We start from the raw sequence: 14,123 nt of genomic DNA, 5'->3' as shown, positions 1-14,123 counted from the left end.
CTGGACTGATCTATTTATCAGTCTTTGTGTCAATACCATGCTGTCATTTTACTATAGTTTTATAGTAAGTTTTGAAATTAGATGTTGTGAGTTTTCCAACTATGTTCTTTTTCAAAGTTGTTTAGGCATTTTAAGTTTTTTGCATTTCCATATGAATTTTAAAATCAGCTTGCCATTTTCTACAAAAGCCTACTGATACTTTGGGGATTGCCTTAAATGTATAGATTTGGAGACATCTGTATCTTAACATGATGTCAGTGAGTATTCCATCCTATGAGCATGGTGTATGTCCCTTTAAAATTATTTTCAGCGGTGTTACGTAGTTTTCAGCATACAGGTCTTATATAGATTTTTGTCAGATTTTAGGTATTTTATATTTTTGATAATGTAAATTTTTTAAAATTTAAACTTACAGTTAATTGCTGGTTATATAAAAGTATAGTTTATTTTTATTGACATTTTACCAAAACTTTAACATTAACTCATTATTTCTGTTAGTTTTTTTGTAGATTCCTTTAAAATTTCCACATTGGGATGCCTGGGTGGCTCAGTTGGTTAAGTGTCTGCCTTTGGCTCAGGTCATGATCGCCGGGGTCTTGGGATTGGGTCCCGCATCAGGCTCCCTGCTCAATGGGGGACCTGCTTCTCCCTCTGCCTGCCACTCCCCCTGCTTGTGCTCTCTCTCTCTGACAAATAAATAAATAAAATCTTGAAAGAAAAATTTCTTTAAGATTTTCCACATAGAAATCATGTTGCCTGTGAATAAAGACTATTTTTTTCCTTTATAATCTGAATGCTCTGCCTACCTCCCCCTTAATCTATCCCTGCCTAAAACCTCTAATATGATGTCAAATAGAAATAGTTGGACATCTTTTGTCTTATTCCTAATCTTAGGTGGATAACAATCAGCCTTTCAGCCTTATGTAAGATGTGTAGGGTTTGTGTAGGTGTCCTTTTATCAAGTAGAGGTTGTTGCCTGTGTTCCTAGTTTGCTGAGAATTTTTATTAGGAATGAATGTTGAAATTTGTCAAATGATTTTTTCTTATCTTTTGAAGGAATTATAGCTTTCCTTTTTTAATCTAGTATGTTAAATAATACTCTTTGATATTCAAGTTTTAAATTAGTCTTGCATAGCTAGGATAAACCACTTGGTCATGATGTATTATTATCATTTTTATATGTTGTTGGAGTTGATCAGGTAAAATTTTGTTAAGAATTTTTGCATCTTTGAAAAAAAAGAATTTTTGCATCTATACTTATGAGGGATATTGAACTCTAGTTTTCTTTTAAGGTCTTTATCCGGTCTTGTTATCAAAATAGCACGGGCTTCATAAAGTGAGTTAGAAGGAAATCACCCCTCTTCAGTTTTCTTTTTTTTTTTTTTTTAAAGATTTTATTTATTCATGAGAGAGAGGGAGGCAGAAGCAGACTTCCTGAGGAGCAGGGATCCTGATGTGGGCCTCGATCCCAGGACCCTGGGATCATGACCTGAGCCGAAGGCAGACTCTTAACCAACTGAACCACCCAGGCGCCCTACTTAAGTTTTCTTGAAGGATTTGTGTAAAATTGATATTATGCCTTCTAAAATGTTTGGTACAATTCACCAGTGAAGCTGTTTGGGCCTGGATATTCTTTGCAGGAAGGTTTTTAATTACAAATTTATTTTCTTTATTAAACATAGGTGTATTCAGATTATCTCTTTCTTCTTGAGGAGATACTTGTATTTGTTAAGGGATTTGTCCATTTCATTTGTTTTGTCGAATGATTCCTTTTTTATCCTTTTAGTATCTCTAGTATCAGTAGTGATATTCTCTCTTTCATTTCTGATATTGGTAATGTGTATCTTCTCTCTCTCTTTCCCCCCCCCCCCCAAGTAATCTGGCTACTGGTTTTTATGTACTTCATTGATCTTCTCAGAGAGCCAGCTTTTTGTTTTACAGATTTCCCCCCCGCACCCCCCCAGCCCAGTTTGTTTTTCTTTTTCCTTGATTTCTGCCCTCTCCTTTATTATTTTTTTTCTCCTGCTTGTTTTGGGTTTCATTTGCTCTTCTTTTCCTATTTCCTAAGGTAAGAACTGAATTCCCATTGATTTAAGAACTGCCCTCCTTCCTAATTTAGGTGTTCATTGCTGTAAATTCCCCTCTTAAGTACTTCTTAAACTACAGCCCACAAATTTTTATATGTTGTGTTTTTATTTTCAGTCAATTGAAAATATTTTCTGATTGTGCTTTTGATTTCTTCTTTGATCCATCTGTTATTTAGAAGTGTATAATTTAGTTTTCAAATATTTGGCGATTTTCCACATATTTTTCTGTCACTGATTTCTCATTTAATTCCATCATCATAATTCCATCAACATTAATTAATTTGAATTTTTATACATTTATTGAGACATACTTTTTGGCCCACAATATGGTCTGTGAGGATGTTCTATAAATGTTACATCAGGTTGGTTGATAGTGTTCAAGTCTCCTATATGTTAGCTGATTTTCTATTGAGAAAAACATATTAAATCTTTGGCTATAATTGTGTTTGTCTATTTTTCCTTGCAGTTCTATCCATTTTTGCTTCATGTATCATAATGCTACCTTTTTAAGTTTTATACATTTTTAGGAATTTTATGTCTTGATTAATTTATTCCTTTATGGGATGCCTGCGTGGCTCAGTCGGTTGAGCGTCTGCCTTTGGTTCGGGTCATGATCCTGGGGTTCTGGGATCGAGTTGTGTGTCGGGGTCCTTGCTTAGTAGGGAGCCTGCTTCTCCCTCTGCCTCCTGCACCCCTGGTTGTGCTCTCTCTCTCTCTCTCTGTCAAATAAATAAAATTTAAAAAAAATTTATTCCTTTACTATTATGAAATAACTTCATCTGTGATAATATTCTTTGCTCTGAGATCTTTTTGATTTTAATATAGCCACACCAACTTTCTTTGGATTATTGATAGAATTACATATCTTTTTTATCCTTTTATTTTTTTTTAAAGATTTTATTTTTAAGTAATCTCTGCATCTAATGTGGGGCTCGAATTTACAACCCCAAGATCAAGAGTTGCATGCTCTACCGACTGAGCCAGACACACACCCTTATCCTTTTATTTTTAACGTATTTGTGTTTTTATGTTTAAATTGTATTTCATGAAGGCAGCATTTGTCAAGTCTTGCTTTTTTATCCAATCTTACAATCTCTGACTTTCAATGGAGGGGCTTTGAACATTATGTTTTATGTGATTATGGATTTGGTTGAATCTATCATCTTGATTTCTTTTATTTTGTTCTTTATTCTCTCTTTTTTTGGTCTTATTTTGAACCTTTTTCCTGCTTTAAAAAAAACTATATTGATATAATTCACATACCATTAATTACCTCACCATTTTAGAGTGTACCATTCAATGGGATTTTTTTTTTTTAGTTCATTTTTCTCTAAACATCCAGCCCTAGGAAACAGGTAGTTTACTTTCGGTTTGTATGGATTTCTTATTCTGGATATTTGAGATAAATGGAGTCATGCAATATGTGGTGTTTTGTGATTACCTTCTTTCACTTAGTGTAATGTTTTCAAAGTTCACCCATCTTGTAGCTTATTTTATTTTATTTTATTTATTTATTTTTTTAAAGATTTTATTTATTTGAGAGAGCGAGAAAGAGAGAGATAGCACACGAGAGGGGGGAGGGTCAGAGGGAGAAGCAGACTCCCTGCTGAGCAGGGAGCCCGATGCGAGACTCGATCCCGGGACTCCAGGATCACGACCTGAGCCGAAGGCAGTCGCTTAACCAACTGAGCCACCCAGGCGCCCGTCTTGTAGCTTATTTTAGGTGATACTGTGCCACCTTATGTATAGTATAAAGCCTTTCAGTAGTTTATTTTCATTTCTTTCTTCTCAACCTTTGTGTTATTGTTATAAATTTTATTTGTGCATGTGTTACAAACTCTGTAGTATGTGGAATTTATTTTTTCTAAAAAAGCCATTATCCTTTAAAGATATTTAAATAGTAAAAAATCTTATATATTTACTATTTCTGGTCCTCTTGATTCCTATGGTAGATTCATAGTTCCATCTGGTATCATTTTCCTTTGTGTGAAGGAAAGGAAATTGTTTTTAACATTTATTATAATGTAGGTCTTCAGTTTATGTATGTTTGAGAAAGTGTTTATTTCTCTTCCATTACTGAAAAATATTTATTCTGGGTATAGAATTCTAGTTTGACAGGTTGTTTTTTTGTTTTGTTTTTTTTACTTTCAGGACTTTAAAAATGTGGCTCCACTGTCTTCTTGATTATGTTATTTCCAAGGAGGCATCTGCTGTTATTCTTCTCTTTCTTTTCTGGTAGATGGTATTTCCTTTTTTTTTTTTTTTTTTTGGCTGTTTTTAAAGATTTTTCCCTTTATGAAATTATTTGGCGTGTTTTATGCTTAGGGTTCATATATCTTCTTGGATTTGTAGCTTTATGGTTTTCATCAAATTTGGAAAAATTCTGACCAAGTCTTTTTCCTTCTCTTAGCCCTATATCCCTTTCTGTCCTCTCCAGTTACATGATTAGTTGACTCCAATTACATGTATATTTGGCTGCTTAAACTTGTACCAGTTTTTTGTTTTTTTCAGTTTTATTTTGAGTAGTTTCTTTTGCTGTGTCTTAAAGTTCACTTATGTTTTCTTGTTCATTGTTTTATCTGCTTCTAATCCATTCCCAGTTATTTTTCACTTCTAGAATTTCAGTTTGGGGTTTTTTTTCTAGAATTTCAATTTGGGTCATTTTTATGTTTTCCTTGTCTCTGCCTAAATTTTTGAGCATCTGGAATACAGGTATGATAATTGTTTTAATATTCTTTTCTGATAATTCTTAACATCTCGGTCAGTTTTGATCAATTTTTTTTTCCTTTTCATTATGGGTCATTTTTCTCATCCTTTTATGCATACTAATGTTTGATTGTGTGCCAGAAATTATGAATTACTTTGTTGGGTGGTGGATACATATATATTCTTAGAAATATTCTTGAGCTTTGTTTTGGGATGCAGTTAAGTAATATAGACACATCTTGATCTTTTTTTTTCCTTTAAATTTTTTATTGTTATGTTAATCACCATACATTACATCATTAGTTTTTGATGTAGTGTTCCATGATTCATTGTTTGTGCATAACACCCAGTGGACACATCTTGATCTTATGTGGATTGCTTTTAAGGTTTTTAGGCAGGACCAAAGCAGTGTTTAGTCGTCTGCTAAGTATTTCTGCTAAAGTAACTTTTTGAGTACTCAACCCACTGCCCTTGAATTGTGAGGTTTTTCACTATGGCTGGTGGGAATAAGCACTATTTCTGTATCTTTATGAGTGCCAAGTATTATTTCCTTTAATACTTTTGGTTGTTTCTTTCCTTAGAAGGGTATTTTCCTTACATATACTTACAATACTCAAGAGAGTTCCTCTGCAGATCTGCACAGTTCTCTTTCTGTGCATTTCTCTCCTTTCTAGTACTCTAGTGTATGAACTCTAGCTCCTGTTTTTCTCTCCAGGCTCTAAGCTTTATGTCTTTAACTCAGATGCAGCCTTAGTTCCACTCCACACACTGCAGTGTAGAGACTCTCAGTGCAGTAAAATGTGTAACCAGAGGGCTCACCTCATTTGTTTCCAGTTTCTCAAATTGCTGTTCTTTATTACCTTGTGTCCTGAATGTGATCATTACATATGTTTTGAGTGGTTTTGGGGTAAACCCATCTTGACTGGAAGCACATTTTAATTTTTTTAAAATAGGCTTTATTGTTTTGAGCAGTTTTATGTTCACAACAAAATAGAGTACAAAGTACAGAGAGTTTTCATGTAAATCCTACCCCTGCATATGTATAGCCTCTCCTGCTATCAGCATCCCAGAGTGGTCCGTTTGCTATAATCCGTGAACTTAGATTGAATGATCATTATCACCCCAAGTCCATAGTGTCCATTAGGGTTCACTCTTGGTGTTGTACATTCTGTGGGTTTTGACAAATCTATAATGACATGTATCCACCATTATAGTATCATACAGAATAGTTTCATTGCCCTAAAAATCCTCTGTGCTCCCCGTTTATCTCTTTCTCCTCGCTGACCCCTGACAACCAATGATCTTTTTACTGTCTTCATATTTTTGCCTTTTCCAGAATGTCATATACTTGGAATCATGTAGTATGTAGCCTTTTCATTTCACTGGATTTTCACTTAGTAATATGCGTTTAAATCCTTCTCAGGGCTTGATAGCATATTTCTTTTTAGTGCTGAATAATATTCCGTTGTCTGGATGTACTGCAGTTTGTTTATCCATTCATTTATTGAAGACATCTTAGTTGCTTCCAAATTTTGGCAATTATGAATAAAACTGCTATAAACTTCCATGTGCAGGTTTTTGTGTGGGCATAAATTTTCAACTCATTTGGATAAAAACCCAAGGAGCACGCTTGCTGGATTACATGGTAAGAGTCTGTTTAGTTCTGTGAGAAACTGCCAAACTGTCTTCCATAGTGGCTGTACCATTTTGCATTCTCAGCAGCAATCTGTCATTTGACATCCTTGCCAGCATTTGGTGTTGTTAGTGTTCAGGATCTTGGTGATTCTAATAGGTGTGTAGTGGTATCTTATTGTTTTAATTTGCATTTCCCTAATGACATGAGGTGGACATCTTTTCATACACTTATTTGCTATCTTTGTATCTTTAGTGAGATGTCAGTTCAGATCTTGGCCCATTTTTTAATTGGATTGTTTTCTTATTGTTAAGTTTTAAGAGTTTTTTTGTATATTTTGAATAACAGTCCTTATCACATGTGTCTTTTGCAAATATTGTATTGTCTTCCTGGCTTGTTTTCTCATTCCTTTGACATTGTCTTCTGCAAAGTAAAAAATTTTACTTTTAATGAAGTCCATCTTATCAGTTATTTCTTTCATCGATTATGCCTTTGGTGTTGTATCTAAAAAGTCATTACCAAATTCAAAGTCACCTAGGTTTTCTTCTTTATTATCTTCTAGGAGTTTTATTCTTGTGTATTTTCCATTTAGGTCTGTGATCCAGTTTGAATTAATTCTTGTGAAGGGTTTAGGATCTGTGTCTTGTTTCGGTTTTTTCGCATGTGGATGTCCAGTTGTTCTAGCATCATTTGTTGAAAAGATTCTTTGCTCCATTGTATTACCTTTGCTTCTTTGTCAAAGGTCAGTTTACTGTATTTATGTGGGTTTATTTCTGGACTCTCTTTAATGTTCCATTGATCTGTTTTTCCTGTTCTTTCACCAGTACCACACTGACTTGATTGCTGTAGCTTTATAGTAAATCTTGAAGTCGAAACTATCAGTCCTCTGACTTTGTTCTTCAATATTGTGTGGCTATTGTGGGTCTTCTTCTACCTCTCTCTGTAAACTTTAAAATCGATTTGTCAGTAACCACAAATAACTTGCTGGGATTTTGATTGTGATTGTGTTGAATCTTTAGATCATGTAAGGAAGAATTGACATTTTAACAATATTGATTTTCCTATCCACGAACATGTAACATTTCTCCACTTATTTAGTTTTTTTTTAAATTTTTCTCATCAGTTTTTTAGTTTATCTCATGTACATTTTATACATATTTTGTTAGATTTTTACCTAATTTTCATTTTTGTTCTAATGTAAATAGTATTGTTTTTAATTTAAAATTCCACTTGTTCATTGCTGGTATATAGGTAAGTGATTAACTTTTGTATGTTAACCTTGTATCCTGTAACTTTGCTGCTTATTAGTTTCAGAAGATTTTTTTGTTGTTGTTCAATCTTCGGGGTTTTCTACCTAGATGATTATGTCATCTGCATACCTTTATTTCTTTTTCTTATTGCATAAACTAGGAATTCTAGTACAATGTTGTTGTAAAGGGGTGGTGAGAGGGGACATCCTTGCCTTGTTCCTTATTTTAGTGGGAAAGTTTCATTAATTATGTTAGATGCTTAAATTTTTCAGTGTAGCATGTATCTCCATGTGATAGATTATGTATTATTTATTGTCATACTCTCTTCCCCTAGAATGTCAGTCCTTTAAAGATACCACCATGTCTGTTTTTTATCACTGTTGAGTTTCCATCACCTAGTAGAACATATCAATTAGCAGTGAATATTGATAAATAAATAAACTATAAATAAGTGAATAAATAAGGTCTTTACTTCCTAAATTTGAATGGTGATCATAAGAATACAGAAAGAAATCCCTAAAAAGTATTGTGACAGAATAATTTTAAGACTTTATATGATTAGATGAATAAAAGAAAGAAATTTAAAGATGATTGGTATTGCTCAGGTTTCTAGCCTAGGGACGACTCTTCATTCAATACACTGTCCTTAAACAGTCTCATTTACTCACATGGTTTCAATTTACCAGGCTGTTGACTCCCAGATCTCTTTCTGTAGTCTGACTCTTGCTTCTCAAAATCGGATGCCTACTGGACATCTCCACTTAGATGTATCATAAGTATATCAATTCAGCATAACCAAAACAAATTCACAATTTTTCTACCCAAACTTACTCCTCCTTTCTGTATTCTCTATCAAAGAAGGAGAGGTACTATCATCAAGCTAGAATGCCAGGTGCCGCTTTTGATATCTAAGTCTTTCTCCCTCCATCTGATACATGACAGAATCTTGTTAACCCTCCTTCCTAACATGTTCTTAAATCCATCCAGTTCTCTGTAATCACTGCTTTATCTTAGTTGAGACCATCAACATTACCTAGGTTCATCACGGCAGGATCCTTCCATGCTGTCTTCTTGCTTCCTTTCTCATTCATTCTTTACACCCTAGTCATAGGAATTTTGTAATAAAAAAAAAAAAATGGAAGCAGCAGACATAGAGAAGCTGAGGTTTAGAGAGTTGGAGTGATTTGCCCGATGATAGAGCCAAGAAGTTGTGGAGCCGGGTGGCAAATTCTGAGTGAGTAGAGCCTGTGGTGACTGAATAGAACACACTTTCTCAAGCTGCTTCCAGTAATATCAATGAGTACTTGAGTGGTTTGTAGAGCATTTTCAGGTTTTCTTCTCTAATAACTTTTTGAGGTGGAGATTACTCTCACTTGTTAGATGAGGAAATCGAGAAAGGGAGGATAGGTAACTTACTCAAGGATAAGAAGCTGTTAAGTGGTGGAGTTAATGCTAGAAGTTGGTTTCTGGGGGCGCCTGGGTGGCACAGTCGTTAAGTGTCTGCCTTCGGCTCAGGTCATGATCCCAGGGTCCTGGGATCGAGCCCTGCATCGGGCTCCCTGCTCAGCGGGAAGCCTGCTTCTCCCTCTCCCACTCCTCCTGCTTGTGTTCCCTCTCTCGCTGTTTCCCTCTCTGTCAAATAAATAAATAAAATCTTAAAAAAAAAAAAAAAAAAAGGAAGTTGGTTTCTGGCTCCCAAACCCATACTTTTAATTCTGGAATTTGCTAATGGTTGCAGGTATACAGTATACTCTTTGGGACTTACTTGTGATTTGATTTGGTCCTAGCACTGTGATCAAGTGCGGGTCAACTTTTTTTAAATTCTCAGCATCTCAGTTACTTCATCTGTAAAATGGAGATAATATTTACTGTATAGGTTGTAGATGGACACAAAGCATTTATTAGTGTCTGACACATGTTAAGGTCTTAGTTATTGAGATATAGCGATCGCTGTGTCGCTATGTATTGAGATTGCTATTATTAATATTAGCCAGACTTCTTCTTTCTGTTACTTCAGGCTCTGTGTTACCAAGCAATTAATAGCATCTGCTTCTCATTATTGTATATTCCTTTTTACTGTCCACTTCCCTAAGCGTTGTGAACCTATTTTTCCAACATTGCCTTTGCTTTAGCTATTCCTTTATTTGAAGTACATTTTCTTTTCTCTGCTATTCAAAGTTTTACTATTTTCTTAAGGTTTCCACATTCTCTGAAATATTCTTCTAATTATTTTAGCTGTGTCAGTCTTTTCATTTCTGAACTCTTACAGAACTTCTGTAATTGTACTTTATTTCTAAGTTTTACCTTCCCTGTTTTTCAGATTTATTATAGTGATGAGCATATAATATTTGCTCAGTAAATGTTTATAATTTCTTGAATATAGTATTTGGCAGACATTATTGAAGAAGTCTTATGTGTCACTGCTGGGCACACTTCAGTACTTGGGGCATCAGGATGGGTAAGCCCTAGTTCCTACCCTCACTACCCTCAAGTAATTCATAATATAGTAGATAAATTATAGCTTATATTTATATAGCACAGCAGTTCTTAACCTCTCTTCTGCTTTCACATCATTCATAATATGTGCAAGTCACTTTCATCATTAATATCTCATTATACACATTCACTAGGGGAGCATTTCCCTCCAGCATTGAGGCTTACTTATGTATAATATTAAAAAATTTTTAAAAGCCCTTCCTCATGTCCTCTCTTATTTAAGTGTCCTAACAAATAGATGAGGTGGGAATTAATGTAGCCATGAATGGAAAGAAAATTGAGATCTAGAGATGCAGATGTTACAGTCCTACCTTTTAAGTGTGGAAAAAAAATGAGTCTCAAAGAGCTTTTTTAGACTCAGATGGAAAGTTAACAGTAGAGTTGGGACTTAGATTACCTAAATGCTGAAGCTGAGTTTAGCAATTGAATAAGAAGTTCCTCATGCTAAGCACTGACTTATATTTCTTATTTTAAACTTTATATTATAGGAATCTTTACACAAATATAAAAAAAAAAGGAGTATCATGGATCCCCGTATATTGGTCAACCAACTTCAACAATTATCAACATTTTGCTAATGCTGTTTTATGTGCCCTCATGCTACTTTTTTTCTTTTAAGAGTATTTTAAAGCAAATTCTAATGATACTCTACCCATAAATATTTCAAGATGAACACTGACTTTAAATTTTGTTGAATATAGCTATGGGGAAAGTACATTAATATTTTTAAAATGTCTTAATTCTCTTTAGAGTGCATTATTCCATTAGATATATAGTGATGTTCAACAGATTTTCAAATATATCTTTATCTATTTCTATGGAAATGTAAAGTTTTAGGGTGCTGTTTCTTAAGGTATGGAAGTAGTTCAATTCTAGAATACTTCCGTGATATAAAATGATTAATGTGACTTGGAGGGGGAAATTTAGCCAAAGGAAACAATTAGCTGATTATGTGCTTCCTATGAGTACTGTTTTTGGAAAATAGGTGCTTTTAGGACATATTTTAATTCTGGAATTTGCTAATGGTTGCAGAGATACTTTTTTGGGCTTTTAAACACATTTAAGAAATTTTTGTTAAAATATGTATTTTCTAGTAGGTTTCTTTTTTCTTCTGTCATTCTTTTTCTTTTTCAGAGGAAGAGATATTCCTTCTTTTCTCCAAAATCTAACCCTAACAGCTGTAAACTGGACATGATTTACCTCCCTTGTAAAATTCTGCTGCTTCATTTATCACCTCTTTTTGTCTGTACTCTTTGTCTCTTCCGTCCTGTCAGCCTGCATGACTTCAAGTCTATCTTATTAAAAGCAACAAAAACAAAACAAACTTCCCTTGATTTTACGTACCAGCTGCCTGTCTGAATGCCTTTGCTGACACTTTGTTGGCCTCAGGGAAAAAGCCCAGCTTCTTTAGTATGGATGGAAGGTTCTTTTCCCTTTATCTCCCAGGCATCTTTCCATCCCTGCTACTTATTCCAAATACCATTGATGTTAATTCGTAATAACAATTATAATAAGCTAAACAGTCACAAAGTTGTTAAACTAGCACTTAATTAATACACAGTACATACCACAGCAGGATTTAGAACCAGAACTCAGTTCATTCTTGCTTAGTTCAGTTCAACAAAATTCACCAAACATTTAAATTCCTGCTATGTGACAGGTACTATTCTAGTTTCAAAGACTCTGAAATCCATTTGCAATTGAATGTAATATCAGAAGCAATTACAGAGATACTATGTACCTAAATATATAACAGTTTTTGTTTGTTGTCAATGAAGTCACTTCTGTAGTATGACAGTGTTAAGATTTATTTGTGATTTTCTGTGCCAAACTATTATGGTCAAGCTGTGCTGTAATCATTATCTAATTGTATTTTTAAATTTATCTTTTAGGGACAGTATGGAAATTACCAGCAGTGAAAAAGTACTTACATTCCAATAGCCAGTATCTATTAGCAGCCATATTGTCACCTCAGCACTGTGGACGCCTCTGTGTGAAGAGATCCTTCCATTCCATCTAGTTTTTGGAAAAACCTTGTGGATAAGTGGCTGTTTCTTCAGTAAGCAGCCTTTGTGGCTTAGTTGTAAGGCTTTAGTAGCTAAAAAAAAAATACTCTTGATTTCACATTTCTACTCTAGATGGCAACATTGGACAGAAAATACAATGACATAACCAATTTGCAATGGTTTGGGAACTGTTTCAAATGGACTGTTACAGACTGAAAGGTGTGAACAGCTTTGTATGTTTATGAAGGTTAAGGGAATTTAATACTTTTCCACAGATTCTTTTGTAAGGGGAAGAGGGAAATGTACACTTTTTACAGCAGCAATATTTTGTATATTATGTTTATTTCATGTGAATATGCAAGGCGGTACACTACGCATTGGACAGAATCAGAAATCCTCTGTTAATGTGGATTGGAGCATGGTGGATGCTTGATTGTGTTGGTCTTAAAATGGTGTACTATAAAAGATAAAGGTGAGGGAGAAGACAAAGCACACCATATGTCCACTATTATGTTCTTTAGAGGAAATTCAGATCCCTTTTATCTGTTAGATAATCAAGGGCACTGTGATAGTTTTGAGTAAAAACATTTTTTTAAAAGCTTTCCAGTTTTGTGGATTAAAACCTTTTTATAAAGATCATTTATAATACAGTTTTAAAATGTGAGGCAATAAGAATTATTTCATGTGGGATCTGAAGAATCTTGGTAGCAGTTTCATGTAAATGAAGTGGTAATTCTCTCCTAAAATAGCAATAACCGAAAATGGAAGTGTTAATTTTACTTTGTTTGAGTAATCAGGGAACTTAGTAAGTAATATCAAAGCATTTTTTAAATGATATCAAAGAAGAGTCAACATTGGTCCAGTAATTTTATTTTTTAACATTAGAAGGACAATTGGTTTATATAATAGAATAGTTCGGGAGACTTTACAAGCCTTTATTTCAACTTTCTTCCCTGGAAATAATGCCATTTATAAAAGGACACTTTTAAGTTTTTCCCTTTTTATGTTGGTTAATGTAACACAAAAGAGATGTTCAGGAAAATGCTTATTGATGAGGTTTATTCTGGTCTGTATTAAAAGCATAGAGGTTGCATTCTAGATCACTTTGTTTATTAGCGTGACATATTTAATCATATTTGAGACTGTCCTGTGCCTGATTATTTTAGCTAAATTCAGGGATATTGCATTGGGCAGGAAATCATGCATTGAGAAGTTTATAACCACAATTATTTAAGCATAATCTGAAAACATCTTAGCCCAAAGGTAAGTTGCTCTTTTCATCACAGTTGCCTATGCCCAGGGAATAAGACGTATTCTTTATAATTGAATTGGTTTTTCCCACTTCTAACTAGAAACAAAACAGAAGGGGTGCCATAAATTTGAATAAGCAAAATGTACTGTTCTCAACATACTGTAATCAAAAGGAGGAATTTTAATGTGTTTCTATGTGTGTATGAGAGAGAGAGTGTGTGTATTTTAAGGTCCGAATAGAGTTTTTTTCAACTTGGTGAGTAGAAAATGGACATCAAGTTTGAACAGATAAAGCATGGACAGCCTTATTGTGATTGAAAATGCTTATAGGTTCTGTGCCAATTTTCCACCACTGTGTACTTTGTTGCTATTTAAAACTGTATCAACTCTAACGGAAGAATAAATTATTTGTGATTTTAATTTTCTCATTTGTTTCTTTAAATTAGATCTCTTTGACTCTCTTGTTTTGTCTGGAGACTTTGCTGTGGGTTTTTTATATAAGTTAGTCTGGTATAAGCAGACTATATTTGTATTCTAGGACTTTATCAAAATTCTCTTGCCATGCCCAAGTTAATTAGAATTAACTTCAGTAATCAGCATGTTGTGTGGGCTGTTTGTTATAGAATTCTTTCTCTGAAAATGAAGTCCATGAGGCTGTAATCGAGATGACTGAATTAGATAAATGAGTTGAGGA

The 14,123-nt window shown here is 34.1% G+C and overlaps 1 protein-coding gene across 6 annotated transcripts in view; it reads left to right on the top strand.

Annotated features, from left to right (window-relative positions):
* The window catches only part of SS18 (SS18 subunit of BAF chromatin remodeling complex), an 85,449-nt gene extending 71,595 nt beyond the window's left edge, over positions 1 to 13,854 (top strand). For all 6 annotated transcript variants that reach the window (XM_027576149.2, XM_027576147.2, XM_027576152.2 and 3 more), the window contains one exon: positions 12,065 to 13,854. In XM_027576149.2, the coding sequence (XP_027431950.1) occupies positions 12,065 to 12,091 (27 nt within the window). In that variant the 3' untranslated portion in view covers positions 12,092 to 13,854. The remainder of the gene's footprint in view (positions 1 to 12,064) is intronic.
* The last annotated feature ends 269 nt before the right edge of the window (positions 13,855 to 14,123 follow it).

Source organism: Zalophus californianus, chromosome 14 (assembly GCF_009762305.2).
Source record: "Zalophus californianus isolate mZalCal1 chromosome 14, mZalCal1.pri.v2, whole genome shotgun sequence".
In the NCBI taxonomy this organism is placed as follows: Eukaryota; Metazoa; Chordata; class Mammalia; order Carnivora; family Otariidae; genus Zalophus; species Zalophus californianus.
The sequence above is the reverse complement of the archived record's forward strand: the minus strand, read 5'-3'. Positions and strand labels throughout refer to the sequence as shown.